At 39.6% G+C, this 25638-nt stretch overlaps 1 protein-coding gene across 2 annotated transcripts; it reads right to left on the bottom strand.

Annotated features, from left to right (window-relative positions):
* On the bottom strand, positions 1–25327 carry ndc1 (NDC1 transmembrane nucleoporin). 2 transcript variants are annotated; one of them, XM_020528871.2, is made up of 18 exons: positions 25046–25327; positions 22026–22146; positions 21833–21934; positions 20956–21130; positions 20711–20846; positions 19497–19605; positions 18506–18557; positions 17083–17215; positions 16265–16357; positions 16060–16141; positions 15173–15331; positions 14430–14726; positions 13608–13720; positions 11873–11923; positions 9188–9251; positions 1916–2016; positions 649–809; positions 1–404 (listed from the first exon to the last, which is right to left on the bottom strand). In XM_020528871.2, the coding sequence occupies exons 1-18, from the start codon at positions 25082–25084 to the stop codon at positions 341–343; spliced, it is 2052 nt and encodes a 683-aa protein (XP_020384460.1). In that variant the 5' UTR covers positions 25085–25327; the 3' UTR covers positions 1–340. The 2 variants fall into 2 exon arrangements, with proteins under 2 accessions (XP_020384460.1, XP_020384461.1); XM_020528872.2 differs by lacking the exon at positions 11873–11923 and having other exon boundaries at positions 25046–25326.
* Between the last annotated feature and the right edge of the window lie 311 nt (positions 25328–25638).

Genomic DNA, 25638 nt, shown 5'->3' on the forward strand with positions numbered 1-25638 from the left:
TAAAGATAATTTCAAAGATTTATTTAGACTTCTGAATAGGTACAGCTGTCAAAAATCGGATGTTCTGATTTATTGAGTAACTAAAAATAGCACTGCAACAAAAAAATACTGTTTCTTTAAAGACACACAGACTAATTTACAAAGATGTACAAAAAACCCCAACAAAAGAAATATCTTAATCATTCCTCTCAAAGGTTCCAAACTGAAACTATTCATTTACTCGTGCAAGATTTGGAAAAAAAAAGACTTTAGTTTGAAAATAAAGGACAAAGTTGGAACTGGATTATAAAGTCTCTGCACTGAGTAGCCTCAGGTCTGGAGCGACAAAATTTCAAACGCTTCACTCTTTATACTCCAAAAACTGTTGTAGTCTTTTTCTGTGTTCTGACGAAAGGTGGACAGCTCTGAAATTAAAAATGATTCAGCATTAACCTGTTTCTGGTCGGAATGTTTTAAATTCCTAAATTGAATTTTTAAAAATTGAATGTTCTCTTTATAGAAAAATGGCCGTTTCACCTGAAGTTAGTTTTATTACAATTATCAATGCATTTGGCAAGGCCAGTGAGAGTTCTGAAAATGCATCTTGTAATATATACAATATTAGTAATAAATACAATATTAGAGCATGCCTAAAAGAGAAAAACTTACTTTAAGTGTTCTCCAAAGGTGGTGGTTATCCTGTAAATGGCAGTTTTCAATGATGCACGGAGAGCAAACCTCAGTGTCTTATAAGAAGAATCCACCAAAGTGCCAGTGGATCGAGGTGGTTTGCTGGAGGCATGAGGCAATTTAAAATGTTTGTCTACGGCCTGTTTAAAAATAATGCAATCAGAGTAAAAGTATGAATTACAGAGATTGAAAAGGAATTCTAAAGAAAGCCTGAAAGAAAATGGCAAGTTAGGTTTACACAGTCTGAAATATAATGTTAATGAAATTAAAAGTTTGATCATGTCTCTCTCTTACAGATGGTGACTGGCCTGCTGTACATCATGGTTTCCAATGGATTCAGAAATTAAATGGTGCAGTGGGTAAACATGCTATCCTTTTAGCTGGGACCTATAACCAAATCCCATTTGAGTTACAGAACTTAAACTGTGTCTTTTTAATGATACCAATATTGCAATTGAAATGGTTTGAGAGCGTTTTAACATAGCTCCAAGTATGTGCAGGTAGTGGGAAATACAAAAAAAGTGAAGACAGCCTTCAAATCAGGCAAAAGTAAACTGCTGGATGCTTCTCTTTGCAATTGGCATGTTTATTGTAATACGAGCCTATACATTATTCAAAGTGTGAAAGCACCTAATTCCTAGATAAGTAGACAAATGCACATAATTACTTAAGAAATAAAGAATACTGAATTACCTATGACTGAAGACAGGATACGACTCTCAAAGAGTCTCCTATATTCTGAATCCCCCATGCAATAGTCAATGAATGAGGAATCTTTATTTCACCAACAGTCACACTTTATTATAAGCAATTTAAAGAACAGACAGCATTAAAGGCTTGCATTTTCAGTAGATATATACTCTCCTTTATAAGTCAAAAGGTAGGAACTGATTAAGTAACAAAGCAAGTAGCCAAAACCTGAGCTTTTACAGATTTTGTACCTCTCCAAAGTGGAAAAGAAGTCTGAAAACTGAATTTCAGTCATTTATATAATCCGAGGTTCTGATTGACAGAAGTACACTGCTAACATGGATGGGATCTAAGTTAACCTCAGGACTCACCATGTTTTGTCAGGTTAGTGGGGTTTACCTCGTGTGGAGAGAGACGCAAAGCAAAAATAATATGAAACTTCAGATACGCTATATACTTTTAATTACAGACCATTTACTACAATAACGTAATCCATGCGACAAAGCAACACTTCACCGTGTACAGCAGTGCCAACATCAAATAAATAAAATTTTACCTCCTGGAGGGACAGCATGGCACACAGAATGGATGATAACGTTGTCTGTACTACACCATAGCAGTCTTCTCTAAATGAGGCTGCTACAAGGTGGGAGAGTCCTGCAAAAGAACAAAAAAAAACTCACTACTTCCAGAAAAATATGGATTCTTCCATTGCCTATGGTACTTCCATGGCACCAGTTTACTGGCTAAAATCTCTTGACAATTTTGAGATCAAGGGCTGAAAAAGGGTTGTGCCTTAGCCGTACTATATTTGGTATCTTTTTCTCTGTCTTACTAATCAATGATTACCCTGCCAATGTGGAAGTAGTGTACTTCCACACTTGGGCAGATGGAAAACTTCAATCAAGACTGAAAGCCAAAATAAAAATGTCCTGATAAAAGAACTTCCTTATGCTGACAATGTAACAACAGTTGCCCAGACAGATGATCAGCTCCAAAGGCTCGGGGGATGTCCATTTCATGATTGTCATGTTCTCCCTCACCAGTGTTAAGAAAACTGCAGTTATGGAACACAGTATTATGTCAACACTTGTGATCATAATCAATAACATATGAAAGACAGTTGTCAGCACATTCTGCTGCCTATAATCCTCAGTGACACATAAGCCATATTTTGATGATACATAAGCATTGGAAAGGCAGCCACAACTTTGGCTGACTAACAAAACATGTGAAAAAACAAACTGACCCACAGAACTAAAGATTCTCATCAGGAAGGCCTGCATATTCAACACATTGCTGTACAGCAGTGAAATCTGAACAACCTATATCTGCCATGTAAAAAAGCTCAATAACTTCCCCATGAAGCATCCTGTTATTTCACATAAGGAGAAAGCCACCCATGAAGAGTCCTTTCTAGAAGAAGGATACCAAACATGTTACCACCAATCAAGCAGAAGCAGCTATGCTGGCCTGGTTAGGATGGTAGATGCTACAACCCCAAAATGTGCCACATGGCATTTAAGAAGCTCCAAAGCAGATGCCAGTACTACAAACAACGCATCAGCAGGTATCATCACACATCACCAGTGAGGGACAACTTCATGTGTGGCATTTGCAACAGACTTTGCCTTTCCAGGAGGCATTTGATAAAGTTAATACAGAAAAAGTTATTGGGGAAAATAAAATCTCACGGTCTTGGGAATAGCATGGATAGAAGTGTTTTGGTTAACAAGATGTAATAAGTATCAGAGATAAAGGAACTGCAGATGCTGGAAAATCTGAGATACCAAGGTGTACAGCTGGATGAACACAGCAGGCCAAGCAGCATCATAGGAGCAGGTAATGAGTGATGTGTCGCAAGGATCTCAACTATTTTCAATGTACATAAATGACCTGGATGAAAAGCACTGAAGGTATATTGCCAAATTTGCTGATGACACAAAAGCAGGTTGGAAAGAGAATTGTGAAGAGAGCGTAAGGAGGCTACAAAGGGATATAGATAGGTCAAGTGAGTGGACAGAGATCTGGCAAATGGAGTAAAACATGGGAAAATGTGAAATAGTCCATTTTGGCAGTACGAATAAAAAGCATATTGTCTAAATGGGGAGATTGCAAAGTTCAAATGCAGCAGGATCTGGGTGTCTAACGCCCGAATCACAAAAGGCTTGTATGCAGGTACAGCAAGTAATTAGGTATATTTACTTAGCATTGAGGCTTTTTACGCATATGTTAGGAGAAAGAGGGTAATAAGGGAAAGAGTAGGCCCACTCAAGGACGAAGGAGGGAAGCTATACTTAGAGCCACAGGAAGTGGGGGAGATCCTGAATGAGTATTTTATATCGGTTTTCACCAAGGAGAAGGACATGACTAATGTTGAGGTCAAGGATGAGTGTGTGAATACTCTAGAGAATGTCAATATATTGAAAGAGGAAATTTTGGGAATCCTAAATTGCATTAAGATAGACAAGTCCCCAAGACCAAATGGAATCTACCTCAGGTTAATCAGAGAGGCAAGGGAGGAAATAGCTGAGGCATTGGCAGATATCTTCACATCCTCGTTGACCACAGGTGAAGTTCCAGAGGACTGGAGATTAGCGAATGTTGTTCCTTTGTTTAAGAAAGGATGCAGGGATAATCCAGGAAACTATAGGCTAGTGAGCTTGATGTCTGTGGTGGGGAAGTTCTTGGAGAAAATACTGAGTGACAAGATTTATGCACATTTGGAAGAAAATGGACTAGTTAGTGACAGGCAGCATGGTTTTGTCCAGGGAAGGTCATGTCTCACCAACCTGATTGAATTTTTTGAAGAGGTAATGAGGATAATTGATGAGGGAAGGGCTGTGGATGTAGTTTATATGGACTTCAGTAAGGCATTTGATAAAAGTCTCACATGGAAGGTTGGTACAAAAACTAAAATCACAGGGGATTCGGGGTGGCCTGGCTAGATGGATAGAAAACTGGCTTAGTCAGAGGAGACAGAGGGTAGTGGTGGAAGGAAGTTTTTCAAAATGGAGACCGGTAACTAGTGGTGTTCCACAGGAGTCAGTCTTAGATCCTTTGTTGTTTGTAGTATGTATAAATGATCTGGAGGAAAATGTGGCTGGTCTGATAAGCAAATTTGCCGATGACACAAAGATTGGTGGAGTTGCTGATAGTGCCAACGATTGTGAAAGGATACAATAGGATATAGATAGATTGGCGACTTGGGCACAGAAATGGCAGATGGAGTTTGATCCAGACAAATGCAAGGTGATGCATTTGAAGATCAAATTTAGGTGTAAATTATATAACCCTTAGGAACACTAACTTTCAGACGGCTCTGGGCTTACAGGTCCACTGTTCCCTGAAAGTGGCAACACAGGTAGCCAAGGTGATTAAGAATGCACATGGCATATTTGTCTTCATTGCCCAGGGCGTGGAGTACAAGAGTTGGCAAAACATGTTGCAGCTATATAAAACCCATGTTAGGCAACATTTGGAGTATTGTGGGCAGTTTTGGTCACCACACTACCAGAAGGATGTGGAAGCTTTGAAGAGAGTACAGACAAGGTTCACCAGGGCACTGATTAAGAGAAAAAGTTAAAAAGACTAGGATTGTTTTCACTGGAAAGACAGCACCTGAGAGGAGACCTGATAGCAGGTCTACAAAATTATGAGAGGCATAGACAGGATAGGCTTTTTCCCAGGGTTGAAGTTTCAATTACAAAGGGGCACAGATTCAAGGTCAGAGAGGGAAAGTTTAAGGGAGATGTGCGAGGGAAGTTTTTCCACAGAGTGGTAGCAGCCTGGAATGTACTACCAGAAGTGGTGGAGGAAGTAGGCACATTGAATACATTTAAAGGGGCACCTAGATGGGTACATGAATCGGGAGGGAACAGCGGGACACGTATTGAAAAATGGCAGGTTTGTTTTTAGATTAATTAGGGCACGATGCTCAGTGCAGGCTTGGAGGGCTGAAGGGCCTGTTCCTGTGCTGTACTTTTTCATCTGTTCATTTAAAAGTTTAACCAAGCTGCAGAAAGTCACTAATGATTGTGCTAGCTAATGGTTGACTAATAACGGAGCATAAAACCTGGAAAAAAAACAAGTTGCTCTCAATTTATTCTGCAATTTGGAGTTTTTTAAATTAAGTTTATTAAATTAAATTTATTCAGTACGTCTAATGACAAATGATGCTCAAAACAATCCGGTTCTTTGGCTCAATTTGAAGCCCTTGAGCATATTGATAATTCAATCCTGCAAATCAGCAGCTTGGGTTGACAACAGTCAATTAATTGGACACTCCAGTTCACTGTGATTTGAAACCCCATCCAATATTGGTTTGATCTGATCAATCCTATTACGCAGTCAGATGGATAGTGTCAAACCTCAGTATTTAAAAAAAAATGCTTTTTGTAATCAGCTTACAACCAGTAGAGAATGAGATAAATTTAAATTACATAAAATATTGGAAATTTACTCTGCAGTTCTGATATCTGTAGAGGGAACTAATTAACATCTCTGATTAATGACCTTTCACCAGAATTGGTTGGAATTAAATATATATTCATGACTCCTACTACATCTAAACCGAAGAGGCAACAACAGAATAGATCAAAAACAATCCTGAAATATAGGAGTTTCAATTGAAAGGTAAAGATTGTTGTAGACTTTAAGTAATCTAACAAAATAAATACAAAACAATGGAAGAAAGTTGAAAAATCCTTAATTTTAAAAAGGATTATTGTTCAAGAGAGTGTTAAAGGCATGTGATAAACTACGATCAGGTCAACAATGCATCTGGAAAGATTATGCAACAGGGTCAATTCAGCGAAAATCGGATTCAAGATAAGTAATGTACAGCACTACAGTTCAATTGAAAAGATTCTAACAAGAAAATTGAAAAGACACTGAAATAGCATGACAACAATAGTGTGGCAGATTGAAGTATTACCAGAAGTAAATAATTAAATGAAGTGCTTGCACATGCAACACACGATATACTGTTGAACTTGGTTTGATCAGTCATCTGTTTCTGTTGCTGCTACACACTTTCATTTCTATCATTCCTTCTGTGGCATAGGTGTGATTGAAAGTGAATTATTACATGTTACAGGCTGTATACAGGATGTGTGGTGAGCATATAGGGATAGGGCGTTACTGAAGTTCACAGCCAACATTTTTTCCAAGTTGGAGGTGGTAATCTGATGCACAACAAAAGTGGTGTGTAAGAAAATGCCTGTATTAACCTGGATATTCACAGGAGAGTAATTTGGAAAGCATGTGTCCAAACAATCATGATGTTCTTCACAGACTCCCTACAGTGTGGAAACAGGCCATTCAGCCCAACAAGTCCACACTGCCCCTCCGAAGAGCATCTCACCCTGACCAACTCCCCCATCCCTGTATTTCCCATGTCTAACCCACCTAATCTAAACATCCCTGGGCACTACGGGCACATGTTTGGACTGTGGAGGAAACCGGGGCATCCGACAGAAACCCATGCAGACACAGGGAGAATGTGCAAACTCCACACAGACAGTCGCCCCAGGGCTGGAATCGAACCTAGGTCCCTGGCACTGAGAGGCAGCAGTGCTAACCACTGAGCCACCGTGCTGCCCTAATATTCTATTGTCCATTTTGGCAGGACGAATGAAAGGCATTTTTAAAATTACACAACAGCAGCCCTAAAATTATATATAATTGACTTGGTTGAGGCTGTGAACGTACTATAGCCAAGTTTGCAGGTGACAGAAAAATAGATGGAATGACAAGTTGTAAAGATGACAAGGTGTTTGCAGAGGTTTATAGACAGGTTAAGTGAGTGGGTAAGAACTTGGCAGATGGAAATATACTGTGGGAAAATGTGGGTATATGCATTTTGAGCAGGAAGAGGAGATACTCAATATTATTTAAATGGAGAAAGACTATAGAAGGCTTCAGCACAGAAAGATTTGGGAGTTCTCATGCATAAAAACACATCACATGTCGGCCTTTATTTCAAAAGGGAATGAAGTATAACAATAGGAAGTCTTGCTAAAAACTATTCAAGACATTAGTCAGACTACAGGTCAAATACTGTCAACAGTGTTGGTCTCTTATCTCAGGGAAAGATATGCTGGCATTGGAGGCAATCCAGGGAAGGTTCACTGGGTTGATTTCACACGGAGGGATTTGCTTTCTAAAGAGTAGATTTGGCAGACTTGAGGAAGCCTTATTGAAACATACAAGATTCTTAGGAGGTTTCACAGATAGGCGTGGAGACATCGTTTCCCTTTGAGAGTGTCTAGGATCAGAGGGCATAATGGAAGAATAAGCGGTCATGCAATTAGAACAGATGAGGCGAAATTTCTTTTTTGGGCAGTAGTCAATCTGTGGAATTACTTTACCGCTGATGCTTGTACGAACTGGTTGTTAAGCATAGTCAAGGCTGAGATAGGCAAATTTTCAAATTGGTCGCAGAATAAAGGGTTTATGGTGAAAAGACGGGAAAGTAGAGTTGAGAATTATCAGATCAGATGTTCTCAATGGGCTGAATGACCTAATTCTGCTTCTACCTCTTACAGTCTTTTGAAAATTTCTACAGGCAAGCATTCATTGGGTACCTTATAAAGCACACAAGTTAGATAAAAGTGAAAACAAACAGCTGGCTGTTAAAGAACAATTCCTCAATAATGGTGTGGCAGCACCTGGGAAGAGAAATAGAGTTAATGTTTTGAGCCTGATATGACTCTTCATTTCTGTTCTGAAATAGAGTCGTACTAGGCTCAAAATGTGAACTCTTTCTCTCCACTAAGGCTGCTAGACCTGCTGGGTTTCTCCAGGGTTCTTGCTGTTTGGTTCAGATTTCCAGCAGCAGCAGTATTTTGTTTTTATCCTTAATAATGACATTGTGATAATGCTGTCACTTTAGAAGGTTATTTTGTCCTTTTTTTTTGAAAAGAGGTTGTGAGGCAGAGGTGTCAAACTGGCTACTCAAAGACAACTTCAGTAAAAACAACTTGTGAAGCCTTGGGGTGTTTTTGTTAAAAAGTTGGAACAATGGAAGCAGCCTGGGTGTGGCCAGCTCTCACATACCAGGCTTTTTAGAAGATTTCTGAAGAAGGGTCTAGACCCGAAACGTCAGCTTTCCTGCTCCTCTGATGCTGCTTGGCCTGCTGTGTTTATCCAGCTCTGCACCTTGTTATCCCAGGCTTTTTAGTTCTTTTTTTTTTTTTTTTTAAAAGCTTTAGTAGCAGAAGCTGTTTGAGGTCTCAAGAGTTGAAAGCTTTAGTAAATGTCTCTTAGCTGCTACACTCTGAATTTTCTCATGAGAACTGCATGCAAGAATCTGCGCCTGAATTTGCCTTTTTGTCAAACGGGTGTCTTATGGGATCTTAACATATTGGAACAGTGATAGGTACTGTATCTATTATTCGGTTAAGTTTTCCAATAGTTAAGTTATTCTAAATTCCTCTTTCTTTGATTTGCATTTTAATTATAGGATTTACATAAATTGTGTTTTGCTTAATGTCAAGTAGTTCGACCAGTCACATCATATCTGGAATATGACACTTCACATCAACCTTTAAAATAAGAAAAAGTTAGGGTCTAGGCTACCTTCTGAAAATATCTTGAGGGGGTCTGGTCTGGTCCATAACAGCATTTACAAGTACTTTAGAAAGGCTACATATTCAGTGGGTGGGTTAGAAGAACTATAAACCACAAAATGTTAATGAAAAACTGCCATAACATTTGGGTTTATTTACTATAAAATATGTGTTTCACATTAAATGGAATTATATTGATGGTTGGAAGAAATTCCTTAATAATTATGGTTTCATTCTGTAAATGCTATATTTCATACCTTCAAGGGCCCATATATGTGCTTGACTGTTGGCAAATAGAGCCTGACTTGAAGCTTCCGGGAGCTGAAAAGAAAATGTAATTAAACCTAATCTCTCTTCATTACGAAGAAATAACTTAAAAAGAAAACATGCATTGTAAGAAAAATTGACAAGACACAGCAGCAGGGATTTTGAAACAACATGGTATGTCAGTCAGACACACACACACACACATCACAACTACCAAGCGGAACGTACTCAAAGCCATTGCTCTATCATTCCAAAGCAACGTACTGATTGATAAAATTGAGCACGGTGTATTTCATTTTTATAAAATTCAGACATAAGTAATGGAAAATAGTCAAGTGAAAAGATAGCTTGTAGGAAATATGATTTTTAAAAAACTTTATTTCTCTCACATGCCTAACAAAGACCTTTGTATCTCAAAGTGTAGGTGCAATGAACTTTCCACAGATGTTGCCCCACTAGCTGATGATTTTCAGCATCTTTTGTTTTTTTATTTAAAGTGGTTTGGAGCTCTAAATAGAATATTGCAGGTCATAGATTTAAAATTTACAGTACAGAAATACATCATTCAATTCAATGGGTCTCTGCTGCTGTTTATGCTTCACAGGATTAGCAATGGATACAATAAAATGCTCGATTTATTTAAAGATAGCTTATACAGTAATTTGACACTGGATCCTAACGCATTAGCTTCACTGGCATTTCTATACGTGACATCGCACATTTGTTTTCATGCATAAAAAAAATTTGCTAATACTAAAAACAAAATCAGATCTGGTAGTCCACTGCTCATTATTGATGAGAGACAAGAACCAAAACAAAGGATCATTCTAGGAGTATTAAGTAATTTGGATGCACAATAGAAAGATAACCCATGATTAGTTAACACTGAAAAGCACAAGCAGTTTGGACCTCTGAAAATACAAAAGTCAGTAAAATCTAGTGCAACAAAGATAGAAAAGACAAAATGTGAGAGTTACTCCTGTAACTTTTTCACCCTCCCCCATTCTAGTACTACTCTCTATTTTGCTTCCCAAAATGTGGTATAAATCTTCATCCATCTCCTTAAAAGTTTAATGCTGTCCTGTTAATTTTTGAACTTTTTTCCTAATTTGCCTCCTTATTCATGAAAGAAAACAATGGCTTCACCTTGTGTGGTCACAGACTAACTCTGCCTGATGGAACCAATTTCCACAGATATCTCTGCTGAATCAGAAGCTGATGTGAAGGACAAGATTGCAGGCCCTTTGATCAATTAGGATTAGAGTATCCTGAATTTTCCAAAAAAAAAAGGGTAGATTTTAACTTCATTGGATCTATGATAATAAACACTCAAAACACCCTGCCCAATTTGTGGTCAGTTGCTGCTATTTGACTGAAGTGAAAATTACTTCGGTTAAATTACAAAAATTGTTTTGTAAGCGTCAAACATTTCATGTGTATTTGTTATCTCTTTTCTGTTAATACTAAGTATGATCAGACTACCTGTGCCATGCAACTGTACTGGGTCTGGATAATCATGATACATAGCTGCTAATCTAAGCTGTGCCATGGTCAGAACTTGAAAACCTCAATTCTGGAGTCCCTTGAAGAGCCAAAAGGATTAAAAGATGGAAACAACATAATCCTTTGAAATCTGTTGCTTAAATCAGAATGAGAAGCTCAGTATTAACTTCCTGCTTGAGGAGCTAAAACTTCAGGAAAATATTAATGCAGAAAAGAAAGATATGACACTATTTATTATGAGTAGAGTGTTTATAAAATCTGAGACGCAAACAGAAGCCTATCTTACAAAGGAATGTTGAGCCCTTATGTATTATGAATATAGACGTATATTTATTTTTAATCTTTACAGCTTGTGAATGAAACGTTTGCAAAACTTCAGAAAGGATGCAAATGTATTGCAGCGTGAATAAGAAACTTCAATTACATGGATAGATTGGAGAAGTCGGAACAGTTTTTTCTTCTCCTAAGGAAAATAAAGAGATGATTTGAAAGAATTTTTAAATTAATGACAGGCCTGGACAGAGTAGACGGAGAGAAACTGCTCCCACTTGTAAAAAGATGGAGATCAAGGGCACAGGTATTTTGCAAAAGCAGCAACTAGGAAGTGAGATGTTTCTTACACCGAGTACTCAAGGTCTGGAATGCTGGTTCAATTGAGAGATTCAAGTTATGAGATGATTATTTAAATACAAACAATGTAAAAATATAGGAAGAACGACAGGAGTTTGGAAACAAGTCAAAATGCTCAGAGAGCTAGTGCAGACACTATAGACTGAATAGTCTTCTGCACTGTAACAATTCTGTGTGCTTATACTCTCTATTCAAAGTGAAAATGCTCACATTCCCTTTGAATTAGTAAAGTCAACAGAAATTTGAGAAAAAGATTTACATTTACATTTCTAAACCAATTTTACCCCAAAGAAATGAGCTGGGCACAACTTCCATCTAATAAACTGAAAGAAACATTTCATTACAAAGTCTGTGCCAAGAAGAGCCCCCAAAATAACACAAATCATTGAATCTATCGGAGGCATTAATGCGAGGATGCTGAACAAGACTACATTGAATACAAAGGGACAAGCAATGCAGCATGCAACATGCATGATTTCCAGAAAGGCGTACTCTGACATGCTGTTGATTTGATGCAGCAAAAATTATACTCACAACTGTACCTTTTTAAATAAATACATTACCAGCCCTCGCTTCGACAAGAAAGACTTAACCTAAATGAACAAAGCATATTTCAAAACCACATTAATACATTTCATTTTAAAGGTGCTGGAGAAAGGCTGAAGGTCATACTTCGTAATACAACCAACTAGATAAACCACCAATCCAGAATTGAGCTGAACTCTGTGCCACAATACACTACAGCTCTTTTCAACTGTCCAATCATGCCACATATTTGAAATAATTGAAACCAGCCATTTAACTTACTTAAAACAACAAATAACCCATGCATAGATTGAAAGATGATCCCAATGATGTCACTGTGGAATCTCCTCAAGAGTCTGGCATGCATTTGCAATGCACTTATATGTGTGTAAAAATGCATCAGCTAGCAAAATAAATGTAAGAAAATAGAAAATTCAGACACTGACAAAAGAAACCCATGAGAGACAAACCAAACATCTGCAAAAAGTACACAATAACGGAAAAAACATCCTTCACTGGGCTGGCAGCTTTTCAAATCTTTGTTCCCTCCTCTAACACCTACACCTGAAGCAGTGAATTATTTACATGAAACTCTGAACAGCAAGTCTCCGCCATCAGAACTGGCCCAGATTCTGATGTCAATTGATGTCAGGACAGGATATATTCTGATATGTTTGACAGGTTTCCTGGAGCAGTGAGAGTTTCTAACGGTTCCTGAATCAGGGGTTTTCTAGAGTCAGGAGCACCTTTCCCACGTAAATCAAAACCTGACTGTACATAAAAAATGAAAGATTACTTCCATGGGTGGGAAAATTGAGCACAAAAACAAAACTTCAGACTGAGGGCAACAAAGGTGCAAAGATATTAATTGTGAAAGAGCAGCGCTCCGAAAGCTTGTGATTTCAAATAAACCTGGTGTCATGTGACTTCTGACTACATCTTCTGCAGTACAGGAGGAATCAAGTTATGGTTTTAAGAATGGATTCCAGCTGGTTCAAAATTTTCTCCTAGTTACACAGTTAGGATATCAGGACTTTACACCTACTATTGCCACTGAGTGCTAAATTACTATTGAATATGACAGAACTCTAAGTTTTAGTTAAATGCAGCATTATCTGTTGAAGTCATTCTGTCGGCTCCCAAAACCTCAGACGTCACACGGTCAAAATATCACACAGTCAAGACCTCTTTGTTTCGTCTCGAGCAACAGTCCGTAATCTTAGTTGGAGGGGTAGGGGATGCAGGCAATCTGTGAAGACCCAACAGCTGCCACAGGTATTATCATCTACCTTAGCAAAGGCTAAAGATCAAATTGGCATGCCTTAGGACAGCACAGTAGTTAGCACTGCTGCCTCACAGCGCCAGGGACCCAGGTTCGATTCCACCCTCAGGCAACTGTCTGTGTGGAGTTTGCATATTCTCCCCATGTGCGCATGGGTTTCTGCCAAGTGCTCTGGTTTCCTCCCACAGTCCATAGGTGTGCAAGTTAGGTGGATTGGCCATGCTAAATAGTAGTATCCAGGGACGTGCAGGTTAGGTATGTTAGCCATGGGAAATGTAGGGTTACAGAGAATGGGTAGGTGGATGAGTCTGGGTGGGATGCTCATTAGAGGGTCAGTGTGGGCTTGTTGGGCCAAATGGCCTGTTTCAATACTGCAGGGATTCTATGGAAAAGAACCAAATACTATCTTTACGCAGTCCTCCACCTCAGGAAGCAAAATGATTACTTCATTCAAAACTCGACATTTTTACCTGATCTTGTCTCTGAAGCATCCATTCTGAAATTGCATTGTGTTTTGTCACTTCAGGAGTTCTGTTGTTGGCTTGGACAGCTTGACAAAATTCACTTGTGTTCGTTGGATATTCTGAAAGCACACAGAAGCTGTTAAACCTCAATGATGCCGGTATATCAAAGAAATATTAATCTAAAATATCTGTTACCCTTAATATGGTTAAGGATTCTACTAATTTTATCCCATTTGTACAACTGGATTAAAGTAAAAGCTGTTAAAGTTACTTGGTTTCAGTTTCTTTCCTATTCGTTTTGTTAACTAATGCCTTAATTACTATTTCAAAGTAAGGCTGATGACAAGAGGCAACTAGCCATTACTGCCTGTGGGAAAATGTAATGTGAGGAGAAGTTTGACCTTGGCCAAGTGCCCCCTTAGACCTACTAGCATGTGCGGTAAAAAAAACGTGTACATTAACATTTGGTTAATGCAGAGGGGGACTGGTATTATTTAGAATTCAGATTTGTTGGGAGAGGACAGAAATGTGGTGACAAAGGACAGATGGGGGCAAAAGAAGGACAGAAATAAAATTGTAGATGGAAATAAACCGATGCTAAACCAATTGCCACTTACTGAATCTCCCCCCAAAATTGCTGAGTTTGCCAATTTAGAAAATGGACACTACAGTCCAGCCATCAAATTATACATTTCAATTGTGCTACGCCCCAATTTTTAACTATTCATGTTTGTGTCAATTTTTATATTTTATTTTCTGTAAATTAGCTTGCAATAAGATCTTTTCTATGAAATAGCTTCCTGTAGACCAGCCACAATAGAAAGCTACCTGAGGAACTAGAAGCCGAGGTCCAGAGCTTTGGCCCCTTTCGCATTTCATTAGGAGTCGGTGAAGAGCTAAAGCTGGGAGAGCCCAAGTCTAACATATCGCTGAAGCGATTCACAGCAGCAGGAGAACCAAGAGGACTACAGGGATCAGGTGCATAAGGGAAACCAAGCAAGCTCCTGAATGAAGTGCCTGAAGACTTAATCAATGAAGATGGCAGAGGGCCCCGCCGCTGACGAGCAGAGAGTGGCGTCTGTAAGGAAGGCTGGTAGCTGTCAGGCTCTTCAAGACAGGAAGTTCCTGAAATGGGAGGAATAAACATTACAACAATTGCACATCTGTATCTGGGCTGTGCATATTCAAATTAGGTTTATTACAAGATGATCACTACTGGTCAACTATCAAGCTTATGTAGAAAACTAATTAATATTTTAAAAATCCAAAGCAACTTTATATTGCTAAAGTGATCGGAAATAAATGCAACAACTCTGGGCAAGTTCTCAGAATCAAATTAGACCATTGGTGTTCCTGTTGTCAACGATAAAATGGAAGAAAAGGTCATCAGGTCAAGTAGTTCTGACTAATTTCTACCCCGCTCACCGGTCTCGCAGGTAATAATTCTCTCAGATAGTCACTCAACCAATTTTTGTCCTTTTCAATGACCTGGCCCCATAGCTCTATTACTCCCTTGGTCCAAAAAGAGGTTATGCAGCAGCATTTTTAACTGTATGAGGTCAAAGCCTGACCTGAAGTGCTTGGCGGATGTCCTTCCACAGGGATCGGATAGGATTTAATTCGACCATTAGCAGCAATTGTTTCCTGATAATCCGTCAGTTTTTGGGTTAAGTCATTTAGCAAGGCTAAGCATTCACTTGATATGGCTATCCAATTATGAGGATGACCACCTTCAAAAACAGAAAAGTGATTAGCTACACCAAATAACCAAGGAACTAACAACAGTAATTTTTTAAAAAATGAATGGTTGGGCAACAAAATGCCATAACTTGCAAAATAGAGTAAAGCAACACCAATGGGACTAGAAAGCACTGGCGAGAATTTGAAAGATAATTAATTATGAGAAGCGGGCTATTCTTGAAAAAAAGACAGAGCATAAATTACATAACTGAGAGGAACCTACTTTCAGTTTTCTTTATGAAGTGATTGTTATAAATGCAGCCTGGTTACAGATAAAAGAAAATGGAGATAAGATCAGAGAAGAGACGACTGGGTCAAGGGAAACCTGTAGCAATGGATCTGCTGAGTAACTTGAGAGAGTGTTTTAGGAGAAAGAAGAGGTTAAGGCGGGGGAAATGCAAAAATGCAGATAATGAGAGCTGCAATCACTTGATGTTCATTTGTAGTACCATTATCATATTGTAGTGCGACTAAAATTATAACTCATGTTTCCCCACACAGTACCATAAAATTTAAATTTATTTTTGAAATGGATTGTAAAATATGCTACTAGAGAAATGAAGATATTAGCCGGTCCCCAGTATCCTCTTTCCCCCCAATCCTCCACCCAAACCCCAACCCCTAAACTCCAAAACCCCCTCTTTCAATCATAACCCAATCCCCCACATAAACCCCACAACCCCCTTCCCCAAACTACATTAGCAAGATTTCTTCACACCTGGCTGGCTAAGGCTGAACACCTCCTGTCTCCGAGAAGCTGAATGCTGGGAAAGTAAGGCCAAGTCTTGCAATGCTAGATACTGAAAAAGAAATACTCCGTTATCATCCTGCCTGCTGTAAATTTAATCTGCTACCTAGAAGAGAGACTCATAAAACAATAAAAAGGTACTGTGTGTGTTAATGACACCAATTATTTGGTTTACCTTCATACAGGGGAAAACATTGTTTGTTAGGACTTTAGGGAGGCATCGATCAGCTTCCTCTCCAAATGAGGGCTGCACAGGAAACTGGAATGCCTGAGTCAATGGGGGGAAAAAAAAGACAAGAGTACAAAGCATGACATGAACAAGTCCAGAATTAAATATTGAAAAAAACTACAGTTAGAACAGGCCTACGCTGAATTTTGGATTTAAAAAAATGGTAACAACCTTTCTGTACATAGAAAAGAAAAGTATAATAACAGAACTTTGACATATGTAACCTGACACCAGAGTACAGAGTGATGTAATAAAAGATGAAAAGAAAGGCAACAAGGTGAAGTAACAATGGCTTTGCAATTTGGGCTGTAATTCAAAATTGCCAATTCTCAACACTTTGCTATCTTGATAATCTGAGAAATTTTCAATTTGCATAGAGTGACTGATGTAAAACTCTCAGGATTCAAACAAGATTTGGACCATGTAAAATAAACACTTGAATGCTCATCTTGGCAGAGTCTATTTTGGAAATCAAAACTGCTGCTGAACAGAAATTGCTCAACATTTTGGAAGCTAAACTTTCACCAATGTATAAACATGAAAACTGGGTTCTATTGTACTAGAATTGGCAGTTTCAAAAAAAAAAAATCAGAATTAAAAAAATTGCCCACTAATAAAATTCTTCTTTTAATACCTTTGGAATACTGTCATTTGCACACACATTTCAAGATCTTGAAACTTTGTATCACAAATAATAAAAATTCAGAAACTCTTATATAAATTGTGCTACCCTTTAACTTGATACCTTAGTATTCCTCACTCACCTCAGTGATGAAGATTTTAAACAGCAGCCATGTAATGTACCAGGTGACCAAAAGAAATGTACCACTTAACCAGGCTGTGTAGAGCAGCGGCAAGTCGAACAATCCTGTCAGGCTATCCAGGGAATGCTGTGCACTTCAGAAAAAGTTATAGACAGATGATGTTTCAAGTGCTCACTCACACATTGGCACTACTTTTGGAAATATTGCACCACATTGTGGTCATCTGACAGACATGCTGCTTTCTAAAAAGAAATGTGGAGGTTAAGCATTGACCACAATCTCTTTGACGACACCCCTCATTCCCAACTGAAACTCTCAGTAGCAACAGGTTTCAAAAGGGCAAAATATAGTTATTTTATTCAAGTTATAAGCTAGAAAAGGAGAAATATTCTCTTGCAGAGAGTTGTGTCTTTGGATTTCTGCTTTCATCACCTTCAGGGGAAAGACAGAGTCTTTGAACATTTTTAAAGGCTGAGGTAGATAGATGCTTAAGTGGGGTGAAAGATTTCCAAGGGTAATTGGGAAAATGGGGCAAGCAAATCAGCCTGATCTTATTAGACGTAGCAGACTTGAGGTGTCTAGTGGTCCACCTCTGCTCCTAATGTGTATGTTACATATTATCAATATAAAAACATCACCAATTTGTTCCACCAATTTACACTTGTTTGTAAGGGTCTTTGGAGAAAATAAATGAAAGTTCTTGAATTTTGGTGAACGTCAGTGGTCATGGTGATAGGGGTGAGGGGTGTGTGTCTGTGGGGGTGCACTCTGCCTGAAACAGATTCAGTTTTTACAAACACTTCAAGCAGATTTTCAACTCATCACACTCAAATATTTAAAGGGCAGCAAACATTTGTAAAAAGCATGATAGACAGACTGTAACAAAAAGTTACCCACCTCAATTTTTAAGGATCAATCCAACAGCCCGCTAAAACTATTCAAATGAAAACATGCAATGTGTGGTCTGGTACTACAGGCCATTAAGTCTCAGGTTTTACCCCCAATTTGTTCAGCGTTCTCTGACCTCAGCCAGATCAAGTTTTGCACTGGTAAAAATGGCTTTAAAATCCCTGTGCTGAGGTGGTTAAAAATGAATTATCATTGCAGAAACTAACTAAATGAAACAGTTTGTCTGTGTAAAGCTGGCATAGTTTCCAGATACTGATCACTTCTGTTATAAAAGGTGTGCACGCATATGGGGCTAAACATTACTGGGCACAGCTTGGGACTCTTCTGATTGCCTCTGAATATCAGCAGCTACTGCACCTCAAAGTTTCAGCTCACGCATTTTAGAATGGGCGAGACAGTGTGAAGGTGGCTTTAGGATACTCAGGTAAGAACAGAAAGAAAAAAAATCATCCAAATCTACAAAACACTGTATAAGACATTAAATGACTCAATAGTTTTCATGCAGTTCACCAACCTGTCTCTTTGAAGAGTTGTTGAGGCACTTATCCAGGCCCTCGGCACATAACCTGGTGAGAGAAAAAAGGTACCATTGAAAAAATATTCTGGAGATAGAAAAAAAATGTATCTAGAAATTGCATGCTCCAAAGATATTATTTTACCCTACATGGATGTGAAATCTTCTACCACATAAGAAATGTTCTTTGCAAACAATTTCTTGTAAGCACTACTTAAGTACAATTGGCAGTACCTGTAAAGAGTGCATTCTGCTCAAACTGGACTTTTCTACTTTACAAAAAACAAAACAGACCAAATCGATCCATAACAGTGAATTGGAAACTGAAATATTTTTAAAGGCATATAGCTTCAAAAAAAAATACACCAACTGAAAATTTCACACAGTAAACAGCAGAAACAAATCTTTGGTTTTAAACAAAAATAAACCCATTTCAGAATGCCAGAATACATACGGTACCTGGTTTGATGTCCATGACACAGCAGCTAAATTTCACTTCTTAGTCAATTCCTCCCTCCTAGATACAACTCTAAGAACCAGCCTCCTGACCTCTGCTTACATACTATTTCTGAATGCAGCTCCACCTCTAGCTCAGACTCTTCTCCGCTATTCTCCAACAAATTATCAGCTTCGGGACAAGTTCTTCCTAATTTAAGGATCCTGCACATTTCTGCTGAAAGATCTGACTGACAGGAATCACATTTTCCCAAAAGCAAGAAAGTGGGCCACAGCAATGTTAAGTGGAAGAGACCAGTAACTGCTTGATTCTGAGTATTCCATTGCCCAGTTTCTGAAGTCAGATGGGGAATTGAAGAAATAAAAGAAATGTTGCTGTGACTGAGGGATGAGCAAAAAACAAAATAAAAAGAGAAAAATAATCAACCACTCACCAAAGCAGTTATAGTGAAAAGGGAACATACAATACTTATTAAACATTACACAACCAGCAACATATGGGAACACCTAGTTTGATGTCAAATATGTAGATTACCTAGAAAGTAGTAAAGGATGCAGTAGTTCCTGAGAAAATACAGAGACTGCACAGCACTGTACTTAATGACCAAAGACAGATTTCCTTTGAAGCGTGGGTACTTGAATTGCTGTAAAAAAAAAAAACAGAATGATTATTTTCCTTCTTCCACAAATTCTCCTCTAGTAGCAGAGAGTATTAACTTACATTGAGGCACTACTCCACAGATGCAATATGGAAATATATCATACAACTGAGTGACAATTAGTAAAATGTTTAAAAACAGCGACCGGGGGTACTACCAAGTGCACAGGTACATAACCTTCATAGCAGTGATCCCTGAAACTCCAACTTATTCTACTTCTAACCCATGTGACGCAAACTAAACGTGCAGACTGGAGATCATCCTATTCTTACATTTTATCTCCACAGTGAGCAGTGAATTCACACATCTATATCTTCAAGGAAGCCAGATTAGTTTCAGCAGTATACACAAACACACACCTGCAAAATTCTATAGAAAGACCGTGTGATGTCACAAAATGACGGATGAACACTCCACCTTCAGATCACTTGGAACTCCCAACAATGGCTCTCTAGCTTCTAGCTTGTTCAGCTCGTGTTAAAGGGATTACAAATCTAGCCAAGTTTTGTTAACTGCGGTTGGAAGCTAAATGAAACCGTATTGCGATAGATATAAAATACAAAATAACCTCCCTTGCTTTTCACACCAAGGAATGAAGCAACAAGCTTAGACCTCTATCTCCTGAAGTCAAGAACAATTACCAAGCACATTACCCAAGGTCCAGGGACAAGAGAGGAGGGACAGAACGGAAACAGGCACAGCAGAAGGCAGGCTACACAGTAGAAGAGACCTAGAAGCAAGTGGTTTGTTTATCCCCTTGACTGGGACACTGTTTGCAGGCAAGATCCCAGAAGAATTTGAAAACAAAATCCATCACAATTAAGAACTGTACAGAAATAGAAATTGGGGAACTGTTCTGGAAATCTCCGAGGCGAAGAGAATAGAATCGAAAACTAGAAGAGTCAAAAAGCAGTGCTTAGATGGCATGTCGGTTTTAAAAGACAGTAGGGCAAACCATGTAAAAAGGGTTTCAGTTTGTAGTTTGGCTGAAGAGCCAATGCATTTAAAATAGGGAAACTGTATTTGCTTTTCAACACAACTATCTGCTATTACTCTACGCAAAAGTAGAATTCAAAGAAATAAATATTACCTGTAAAATTGGGAATGACAAATAATTGAAGTTGTTAACAAAATACAGAAGACTATAACTGTATCCTATAAAGGCTCCTTCCATCAGTAAGAAAACGTGAAACTCATTCAGGCACATGTGGCTGCTGGATGACGAACTGCAATGACAAAAATGGTCAAAGTAGATGGGTTTGTTAACCACAAATAAAGATGTTCGACAAACAAACATTCTACAAACTTCTTAACTTCTATTAATTCCATGCTGACCTGTCCTGAGATGAACAAGGTACACTGATCAACTGATAGCGTCCCCCAGCTATTACAGCTGCACACCATGCCACGAGCATCCCCATCACTGCATGCACCACTGAATGGATAAACCGACGAGGATGGAACACATTTCCCACAAGTGCAATACGACTGCATGGAATAGAAGGCTCCACTGCATAAAGGAAAAGAACAAATATTATTGTATGCAAAAGCATGATGGAGGCTGCGACTTTCAGACAGGAAGATATAGCAAGGAGGAAAATACTTAGAAATCAGATCACCTTTCTCAGGCTTTAAAAATTTTTTTAAAAAAAGCGTTGAGGTAATTAAGTCCAATCTCCTTGCTGGTATCCCATTTTCATTTGAACTTCAGTTAATCCAAATCCTGTTAGCCCATTTGCCTTCCTTACTGAGGAATCAATGGTTCAATGGTTTAAATGCTTTGTATTTAAGTCTGTGTGGATTCACTGCTTCAACCTTGCTGGATTCTTTGTCAATTGCTTGACTTTTGTTCATCTTCTCCTTGGCTCCCTCCGTCACATTGGAGCAAGGTGGCATATTGAAATGGCAAGAAACTGGAAGGTAAGGGTCACGTTTGCCTACTGAATGGAGACCTTCCACAAAGCAGTCACCCAGTGCGCATTCGTTTTCCCCAATAGAGAGGGTACTGCATTGTGAGTGGTAAAGACTAGAATGAATTTTCCACCTTACTTCAGTTCCAAGGTGGTAATAATGGACTCAAAACATTAACTCTGTTTCTCTCTCCAAAGGTGATCTTAGACCTGCTGAGTTTCTCCAGTAATTTTTTTGGCTTTTGTTTAAGATCTCCAGCATTCACAGAATTTTGCTCGTTTCAATGACAAACTTCTAATACCTGTGTAAAATTCTGTATTGAAGATACCGATAGTCACTACGACTCCACAAAGCACCAGAATTGCAAAGATTATATAGGAACTATTCAAGTGATCCAGCGAATCTGAAAGATAATAAAAGGACAGACAGCCTCACTGACCAATTCACTCCAACAGGAAATTGCTTCTTTTCCAATAAGATCATGAGCACAATACCTGTAATCCATTGGATAGGATGGAACACATTCAATCTACTAAGCAGTATAAAGACAGTTGTGGAGACAGGTAGCAGCAAGACAGACCAAGCAACTGAAGCTGCTGCTCGCCAGCTAAACACCTGGAAGCAGTATGACAAAACAGGAATTAATACTTTTGCAGTACCTCAAAGGGTTGCCATAAGTTTCAAACATGGGAGGATCAGTTCATACAAATTATTGTACAAATATATCACTGTAGTTATTTTTCACACTTCTGTTCAGCACAAGATCAGCATGACTATAGTAACATCTTGTACCTTGCAACAGCATTATAAAATAAAATTTGATACAATCGAAGGTAAGGGGATACTAGGTCAGGTAAGCAACAGCTTTGGCAGAGGTAGGTTTTAAAAAAAAAAAAAAAAAAAAACTTTCTACAGTCAACAATAACCATATTTCTAAACCAAATTCAGGGTCACAGAAGCTGGGAGCCCAGTACCGATAAGCATAGAATTTGTAGTCTTCTCACAGAACTAAGTGAGTTTGAGGGACTGATCACTATCTGCTGAGTGGCAAAGGTAGACGCTAAAGCGCTTTCATGTACCGATATATTTTCAGTGTTACCTGCACCAGGGTCCAGTTCTTTTTAATTCATTCATGGGACATGGGCTTCACTGGCTGGCCAACACTTTTACTGCCCACACCCAATTGCTCGAGAAGGTGGTGGTGTGCTGCCTTCTTGAACCGCTGCAGTCCACATGCTGTGAGTTGAGCTAGAATGCTGTTTGGGAGGGAATTCCAGGATTCTGACCCAGTGACAGTGAAGGCACAGCAATATATTTCTAAGTCAGTATGGAGAGTGGTGTGGGTTTGGAAGGTGCAATCTAAGGATCTTTGGTCAAATTCTGCAGTGCATCCTGTAGATAGTGCTACTGAGCATCGGTGGTGGAGGGAGTGGATGCTTGTGGATGTGGTGCCCGTCAAACTGGGCTGCTTTGTTCTGGATCCCAGGCCTGACACTTGTCTTGTAGAAGATGGACAGGCTTTGGGGACTCAAGAGGTGAGTTACTTGCCACAATACTCCTAGCCTCTGACCTGCTCTTGTCACCATTGTGTTTAGCTTCTGGACATAGGTAACCCCACAGATGTTGATAGTGGGAAATTCAGTGATTGTCAAGGGCCAGTAGTTAGATTATCATTGTTCGGCACGTGTGGTGCGAATGTAACTTGCTATTTGTCAGCCCAAGCCACAATATTGTCCAGATTATGTTGCATTTAAACAGACTGCTTCAGTAGCAAAGAAGTTGCAATGGTGCGGATCGTTGTGCAATCATGGTGAACATTCCCACTTCTGACCTTATTGATGAATCAGCTGAAGATAGTTTGGCCTCAGTCACTACCCTGAGGAACTCCAGCAGAGATGTCCTGGAGCTAAGATGACTGACTCCAACCATCTACCTACGTACCAAACATGACTCCAAACAGCAGAGTTTGCCCCCGATACTCATTGATTCCAGTATTGCTAGGGCTCCTTGACGCCACACTCGGTCAAACGTGGCCTTGATGTCAAGGTCTGTCACTCTCATCTCGCCTCTGAAATTCAGCTCTTTTGTCAATGCTTGAACCAAGACTGTAATGAGGTCAGGAGCTGAGTGGCCCTCGCAGAACCCAAACTGGGTGACAGTGAGGTTATTGCTTCGTGATAGCACTGTTGAAGACACCTTCCATCACATAGACAATGCTACCATCACAACACCCGAACAAACAGGGGACTCTTCTCAAAATACTGTTTGCCCAGGGACACTATTTCATTAGGTCCAATTTCCAGAAATCAGGGAGTTACAGTCACCACACAGAATACCCTTAAAAATAATTCCTTATCCCAAAGCAGTTTGCAGCCACTAATCATGAGAACCATATTTCTTTCAAAATGTAGTCTGCCCCTTTTCAAAGGGTTGCTTGGTGCACAAAGATTCCTTAGCTTAACATTATGATTATGTTCACATCATGTTAAATTCATACCAAAATGGCTGCCATTATTGTAATGAGCCAGAGGAGAATTCAATTCATAAAAGCTAACCAAGTCACAATCGTTTTAGGGTCATAGAGTTTTTACAGAACAGGAAGAGGCTCTTCATTCTATCATATCCATGGCAGTCATCAAACATTCATCTATTCTAAGCCCATCTTCCAGCACTTTGCTCGTAGCCTGGTACACTATGAAATTCAAATACTCATCTAAATAGTTCTCCAATGTCTCGTGGGTTCCCACCTCTACAACCCTTTCAGACAGTTAGTTCCAGATACCCAAAACCCTCTGGGTGAAAATTATTTTCCTCAAAAGTTCCTCTAAGCTTCCTGCACCTTAACAAAAATTGTGACACCGTTATTGAACCCTCCACTAAAGGGAAAAGTTTTGTTCTATTCTACCCCATCTATGCCCCTCAGGAATTTGTATACCTCAATCAGATTTGTTCCCCCCCGCTTTCTTGCTGTAAGGAAAACAACACCTGCCCATCTTCATAGCTGAATAAGTCCAGCCCAAGCAATATCCTGGCGAGTCTATTCTGCACCCACTCTAGTGTAATCTTCTTGTGTGGTGACCAAAACTGCACACAATACTGCTAGTTGGGACCGAAGTAACAATGTATACAGCTCCATCATATCTTCTTTGATTTTATTGCTAATGTCTTAGCTAATAAAGGTAAGTATCCCATCTGTCTTATTTACGTGTCCTGCTGCCTTCAAGAATCTATGGAAATGCACACTAAGGTCCCTCTGATCCTCTGTATTTCATGGGGTCCTACTATTCACTATTCCTCATGTGCAACTGGAAATATTGAGCTTTAAATGCTGTTGGGGCCATGAAGGGCATCATAGTAAAACACTATGCATTCCATTTCAACAATATTTTCAGTGGATTCGTGCTGGTATATTGCAGGGGTGGGGTGGGTTGGGAGGATGTTAACAGCCAAAGCTTGGCCTTCCCTGTTAGCCCAGGACAGCTCAACAAGACCCTCGTGGCCCGGGAGGCCTCACCTTGCGGATGAACCAAAAGCCCGGAGGCTGCTCCATCATGATGCTGCTGCTGCTGCCGCCGCCGCCGCCGCTTCCTTTTCTTTCTCTCCTTCCCTCTTCCTCTTTCTCCCAGTCTCCGGCCAAGGCCACTCCCGCGCTTTTCGATTCAAACACCACACCGGGCCCCTATCCAAGCGCCGGCGCACTCTATTCGCGTCAGTACCGACGCGACCTATCGTGACCATTTGGGCGGGGCGACGCCATATTTGATAGTGGCAAATGCTGGCGCCCTCTTCAGGGCAGACTTGACTCATCGTGACAACAAGGTGCAGAGCTGGATGAACACAGCAGGCCAAGCAGCATCATGGGAGCAGAAAGGCTGACGTTTCGGGCCTAGACCCTTCATCAGAAATGGGGGAGGGGAAGGGGGTTCTGAAATAAATAGGGAGAGAGGGGGAGGCGGATAGAAGATGGATAGAGGAGAGGAAACAAACAGGTCGAAGAGGCGGGGATGGAGCCAGTAAAGGTGAGTGTAGGTGGGGAGTTAGGGAGGGGATAGGTCAGTCCAGGGAGGGGATAGGTCAGTCCAGGGAGGACGGACAGGTCAAGGGGGC

This window comes from Rhincodon typus, chromosome 10 (genome assembly GCF_021869965.1).
Source record: "Rhincodon typus isolate 14 chromosome 10, sRhiTyp1.1, whole genome shotgun sequence".
In the NCBI taxonomy this organism is placed as follows: domain Eukaryota; kingdom Metazoa; phylum Chordata; class Chondrichthyes; order Orectolobiformes; family Rhincodontidae; genus Rhincodon; species Rhincodon typus.

Coding starts and splice junctions, on each gene's coding strand:
- ndc1 (XM_020528871.2), bottom strand. CDS start 25,084: ATGATGGAGCAGCCTCCGGGCTTTTGGTTCATCCGCAAG. Junction 20,847..20,955: donor CCTTGTTCATCTCAGGACAG/GTCAGCATGGAA, acceptor TTGTCATTGCAG/TTCGTCATCCAGCAGCCACA. Junction 11,924..13,607: donor TGCTTCAGAGACAAGATCAG/GTAAAAATGTCG, acceptor TTGTTCATTTAG/GTTAAGTCTTTCTTGTCGAA.